The 6,697-nt window shown below is 35.4% G+C and overlaps 1 protein-coding gene across 1 annotated transcript; it reads right to left on the reverse strand.

The window, feature by feature from the left end:
• Positions 1-296: 296 nt before the first annotated feature.
• Positions 297-5,950, reverse strand: LOC131969507 (T-cell surface glycoprotein CD3 epsilon chain-like). Its single transcript, XM_059330533.1, has 5 exons — positions 5,686-5,950; positions 4,995-5,213; positions 4,750-4,893; positions 4,401-4,453; positions 297-3,008 (listed from the first exon to the last, which is right to left on the reverse strand). The coding sequence occupies exons 1-5, from the start codon at positions 5,753-5,755 to the stop codon at positions 2,949-2,951; spliced, it is 546 nt and encodes a 181-aa protein (XP_059186516.1). The 5' UTR covers positions 5,756-5,950; the 3' UTR covers positions 297-2,948.
• Positions 5,951-6,697: the final 747 nt, after the last annotated feature.

The following is a 6,697-nucleotide window of genomic DNA, read 5'->3' on the forward strand; positions in this document are numbered from 1 at the left end:
TTTCCACTGTGCACACCATTTCCATTGTGAGAAATAGATGTTTATGCAATGAGACAAGTTTTTAAAGATATGTCAGATGTTTCCAGAGACAGCATATCACTCACACAAGAGAAACTCAACAGCGATGAAGAAAGCTTATTGGTGATGGTGTACATGTGGGTGAGCTACGGATATGAGCTGCGGCTTTGAGGCCCCTTTTCGTGAATCACACACCTATATATCAGTATGAGCAGCTCAGTATTGTTTTCGACCATGAGCAAAAAAACAAATTCGAGATAGGGAGGTCTGTGGTTTATTTATAAGTGACACATGCGTCCATTACAGTTACAAGGTGATTAACGCAGCAGATTAGAATGAAGAAGCAGAAATGAAAAAAACAAGAAGCAACACAACTAAGTTTATGCATTAAAGTTTTACATGTGCGCTTTTAACAAAGTCTAAACTTAAAAATGACAAACATATATGTACAGAAAACAGGTATCTCTCATATTGATGACAATATGACTTTTATTAATGAAACCATGTAAATTATTAGACTCTCTTCCAATGTTTTGCATTAAAGAAACAAAAAAAGATATTTACACTCACTTGGCACTGGCCACTTTATTAGGTATGCCTGTACAATCTAATGTAAGCAAGTAGCGTGTTCTTGCAGTTTCAGGACAGTATTCGGAGGACCCTAGTTCTGCAGGTATATGGTAGAATGCAGTCGCCGTAACTGGCCTGACAACATTATGCATACTATGCAGCCTGCTACAGACACTGTAGTGAATAGGTATAGGTAATAATATACTTTATAATTCAGTATACAAGATGTTAGTCACTTTACGTAGTGGTGGAATGTAACTTATTACATTTACTCAAGTACTGTACTTAAGTACAATTTTGTGGTACTTGTACTTTACTTCAGTATTTCCACATTTGTATCTGTAAACTTCTTCACTCCATTTAGTTGACAGCTTTTGTTACTTTTCAGGTCGAGATTTAACATAAAAATTAGCCCTACCAGGACAACAGTAAAATGATGCTTACATAAATGCATCAATACAAATAATCTAGTAATATATTAAGAACATAGAAAACTATCTGAGTGGGTCCATTCTGCATAACGAATACTTTTACTTTTGATACTTTAATTATATTTTGATGCTGATATTTTTGTACTTTTAAGTAAGTAGGTTTCAAATTCAGGTCTTTTACTCGTAGTGAAGTAATTTCACAGTGTGGTAATAGTACTTTTACTTAAGTAAGAGATCTGAATACTTCTTCCACCACTGACCTGACATAACGTAACATCACATAATGTAACATCACGTAATGTAACATCACTTAACGTAACATCACGTAACGTAACATCACGTAACGTAACATAATATAAGGAGAAGCCTGATCTTTTAACCAAATCTTTCATAGCTAACTGCTTACTCAAAGGAAAACTTTGGAGATTTTCATCTGGCACTGCAGTACATTATGCCAGTTTTGTTTGGTAACTAGGGTCCTGAATACGGTCCTGAAACTGTTGAGCAAGGTATAACATCAATGCTTAATCATATAACTGAAAGAAAAACAAAACCAAACTTATATGTACATTATGTATATTTAAGAAACATATTATCTTACTTCCCTCTAAACATATTTGTTTTGGTTTATGGTTTTGGCCTCATCTGTGTATAAGGTTTCTGCCCTCACAACAATACAATACATAAAAAATAGAATAGTCTTTGTGGTGCTCAGTATTTAAAGTAACAGTAATTATAAAATAGTTCCCAACCTTTTTTTGTCTGCCGTACCCGGTACAGTCCTATCAGCCGATGCTTAGTCTTGATGTCCCTTTCATTTGTTCTGTGATCAGTCAAGTTTGCAATCCTACTTCTAAAAGAAACTCAACATTTTAGCCATTTCTATGTTATGTTTTGCTTTATGTTGGATTTCTGCTAACTAGTTCTCATGCACTCTCAATTAAAGCCCTCTTTTAATTAAAATCCTATACAATGTCACTGTTTTGAATCAAGCATATTTTATCCTGGATTACGTATGTTTTCTATGTAACAAAAAAGTATTTAAAAAGAAAAAAAGGTGGCATAGGCAGGAGGCAGGAGGGGTCAAACAAACGGGTGACCTCTGGTTGTGTTTCTTGTGAAACCAAAAGTCAACGTTGACTTATTTTAACATATTTAAGTAAGTTTACCATACGTGCGTAACATACTTATTTTAACCCGAACTGGGATCTTTCCTTAACCTAACCAACAGCTTTTGTTTGAATCTTTAATGTCACATGTTTTAAAACGGTGACATTAGTTCAGGAGAAAATAAATTTCCTTTGAAACATGATTAAGAATGCAGATCATTACATGGGAACTTAAAGGCTTTAAATAGACTACTGTGACAGTAAATACACTGAGGATTAGCATCACACCAATTTGTAATCCTCTCGATGTGTTTATTCACTTTATAAACACAATTATGTTGACATATATTACAATTGAATTGAATTGAATTGAACATATACTGTATTATCAAATAAATATCTAATTGTTTTCACATTAGCTGACCTACACTGTCTTTTCACGACCCCCTGGTAGCTGAAGTGCCCTCTGGCTGGTGTACCGATGTTTCATGGGGACTATTTCCTTGACAGAAAGTAGTCCCGAACTAGTTTTACAATGTTAAATACTTTGAGCACCTCCAACCAAAAACCATTCAACTCTGTTGTACAGCAGACTGGCACAACTAAAATTTAAACTACATTGCCTGACTAATACCAGAGGTAAATGAGACAATTAGTTATTTGACATATATTTGTGTTAAGCAACCCTTTCAATCCAAGAGAGTAAATACCAGTGTTTGTATGCTACTGGGAGCATGGTTGATGTTCTTGTATGTCTTTTGTCGATCATAATCTGTGCAGACTTTAAACCAGCGACCTGGTGCAGTCAGGTGACCTGTCTCTATCCCATCCTGTTCACCACAGAGTAAGGATCCTGCGAGCGAGTGTGAAGGTTCAGTTGCTGCCAAGACACAACATAAACAGCGTTAGGTTGAGTCTGGTAATTCCTAAAATGTGTGAAATGTTTTAAGGCTGCAATGCAAAAACCCTGTAAAATTGTTATGTTTTACCCAAGAGGCCTGGAAAGTAAAGCCATACGGAAGTGCCTTAAACCTGCATTCTTTCTTTTGGCCAGCAGGAGGCGAGTCCACTGGAAAAGAAGTCTCATTGCATAGAAGTCTATGAGAAAACTACCCTATTTCTCACTTGGTTCATTACTTCAAGTAACATTTTCCGAATGAGTTTATGGTGCCACTGCCAACCACTAGTTTCAAGTCTTCTCCAATACACTATGATATTCATGCTATAAATAATGGCGCAATTTATAGTAAAATAGACAATAAAGCAGGGGATGCTTCAGGGCGTGGCTTCCACAGCAACCTGTCAGTCAGGGTAGAGGCTTAACAATGTGTATTACTGTGAACTTGTCATCTGTGTTTTCGTCATAGAACTTTGTCTGCTTTACAGTGTGTTTTTACTTCATTAACCCTCTGAACCATTATCTGTTTTTTGCTCTTTTTATATTTTACTCACTGTGGACCCTCTATGGAATCAACTCAAAAATGTCTTTTGTGCAGTACAACACAGTTTAAATTATGTAAATCATAAAAAAGAAAAATATAATAATTTCTCTGATAAATTATTTTATAAAAATTGGAATAAAATGGAAGTAAAAAATTGTGCCTCCGCATGCTATACATATTGACTTACTCTCGAACGCTCCTATCCTCTCCCCTCTGCTCTGTGTTAACAGCCTGCAGTTCTGTCCGAGTTTCATTGAATATTTGTCAAATGACTTATCTATCTTGATCTAGTTATTCCAAATGATTTAATATTTGGCGACGTTTTAAAGAAAACATATGTTTTGATGGTTGTACCTAGGGTTAATGTTGCATATTAGTTTGTCATTTTAGGCGCCTTAAATGTCTTGTTCAGCATTCTGTTGTTCTCTGTTTGCGGTATGTAAATAATGTTTTAAGTCTAATTTTTGCTCTCAGATTTTATGTTGGGTCACATGCTGGACTATTCCTCTGCCAGGCAGGTGACTTTCTGGACTTTAAAAAATGCAACAACAGGAAAAGAAACATATTTAAATATTGTATAATATTCATATAAAACATAATTCATATTTCAATATATTTCGCAAAATGTCTAACTGTTCCTTTAAGTTTTAAAAGATGGTAAAAAAATTACCCTCTCTAATCTTACCTCTTATGAGATTGTTTTAGGATTCTTTTGGAAGGACACTGGACATTTTGCATCTTATGTTTCACCCTTTTTACTATTTTTGGTTGAAACATAATTGAACATTATGTTGGTTGAGTATGAAAATTAAAAAGCATCTTCCACCTACCTCATAGTCAGGAGATGGAACAGGTGGACCTCGGCCTCCCGAGCGAGCGGGTGCTACAAGATAATGACAAAAATATGTTATTTTTCCATTAACTTCTATCAGACTAAAAGGGATGCTTTATTGTCGATTATGCATGGATGCAAGCAAATGACACACCAAGCATGCACGCTGCATGAGTGGAGATCAAATATCTTTTCTTAACTGCAGATGGTCACATATTGACATTAAAAAATGCATGAAATGTGCTTCAGTCCAAGTAATAGGTAACCTTTTACTCAATCACAACAGATATGTAAAATAGTTTGATGCATTTTTCTTCTTCTTTTAGCATCATTGAGTGCATTCCTACCTGTGGAAGCATGAGAGAGTCCAGCTGAGCCTTTCTTCCTGGTGCACATGCAGATCAACAACATCACAGCTACTGTCCCCAGCACATCCACAATAATGACCAGTAAGAACAACTTCCCGTCCAGCTCAAAACACTTTGCACACACTACAGAGGATGGAGAGCAGTGAAAAAACAAATGAAACCTCAGAAAAGACAACTAACACAGATGGCACATTATGATAAATGTGGATTGCTTCTTTACTCACCTTTTCCTTTCACATAGAAATGATATTTTTGTGGTTTGTCTGATGTGTCTGATGGTAGGTATTCACAGCGGTATAAACCTTTGTTTTTGCCATCATAATCAAGTTCATAAGTCTGACTTCTAGAGTCATGAGTCTTGTTTACTTCTACTCCTTTTTTGAACCAGACCCCTTCTTCTGGACAAGTCATTTTGAATTTTTTTCCCCAGAAGCTTACTCCTCCTAAAAACACATGGACAAATATTAAGTTAACATCAGTGTACTTGCTTCAGTTTTTCATTTTTAAAAGGATTGTTCTTTTATATTACTTCTCAGTGAGAAATCATCAGAGAGCTAAAGTGGGTTGCCAAGACTCAACTTCTTCCTTCATACTAAGGTCTTATATAGATTGACATATTTTCAATAAGATGCCTCAATAAAAGAACAAAAACACAATTAGTGATCAAAATAAAATGCATACATACTTTCCAGACAACTAAGTAGCATTCTACACTACAAACAGTAAGAATAAAGGAAGTCAAAGCATCAGAAAACAGTTTAAGCGCAGAAAATGAAATACAGGAAACTGGCTCTTAAACACTATATATTTTGTCAGAATGTGTGCGGCTCTAAATCCACACCAGTATATTGAAACTATATGTCTTTTACACTTTCAGTGAAATAAAATGCATTAAAGTGAACAACTAATATTTACCTTCACCAGCCGTCACAGTAGCTACGAACAGGAGGACGGCGAGCGTGGCCTGAATACCCATGATGTTCATTTTGTGAAGATGACCTCTTAGATGTTTTTTTTCACAGCGTCTCTAGAGTTTCCTACTCGATAGATCAGGTTTGAGAAAGTATCCACTACAACAAATTATTAAAAAAACATCAAGCTGCCTGTTCGATAAGACAAACGGATTCAAACAAGTAGAATTTGTGGTTCTCCCTCTGACTCTTTCTGTCTCTTTCTTTCTCGAACACACACACACACACACACACACACACACTACACTACACTCCACCCCACAGGAAATGTTTTTTCGAGATGAATTCACAGTTAAACCTCGAATGAACTAAATGAGTATGGCTAAATGAGTGATTCCTGGTTGATTCTCTATCAGAAAACAGAGAAGCGACACTATTTTCTTTACTTTTTGGGGTTTTATGAAGTTAATATACGATTGGCATCAACCTTTTTTTATGTCCAAATGTATAACTATTTGATAAATAAACTACAATAGGTGCAACAAAACAGTCTACTTGAGATACTGTCACTGATTAAATATGAATGTTCATGTTGATTTATTGTAGTAAAACTCACAATCATATATCATACATATTACTTTTTACTTGTTTTCTCCTTTTCAAATCACATTGGCAATATTTGATGGTAAATGTACTTAATATCTGTGTAATAATCAAGCAGAACTTTACTGCTTTATGAACTGAATTCTTATGGCTCCCTTTTGTAGTGTGAGAGGAAAACTGCATTTGTCTGGGTTTTATATGCATTTCCCTGTACCTCTACATTGCAGTATACAGTAGGTGATGTATGGATCAATAACTGAGTGTTAAATAATAAACAGACACTGATGTAGCAGAGCTGAGTACAGTAAAACACCTGATTTTAATACTTTTCCTCTTGCATTATTAATGTGTGTATATAACTGTGTAGGCTATAAAGGCAGCCTTATTTGAAAGTGCTACTCGTGGTAATGGAT

This window comes from Centropristis striata, chromosome 4 (genome assembly GCF_030273125.1).
Source record: "Centropristis striata isolate RG_2023a ecotype Rhode Island chromosome 4, C.striata_1.0, whole genome shotgun sequence".
Taxonomy (NCBI): domain Eukaryota; kingdom Metazoa; phylum Chordata; class Actinopteri; order Perciformes; family Serranidae; genus Centropristis; species Centropristis striata.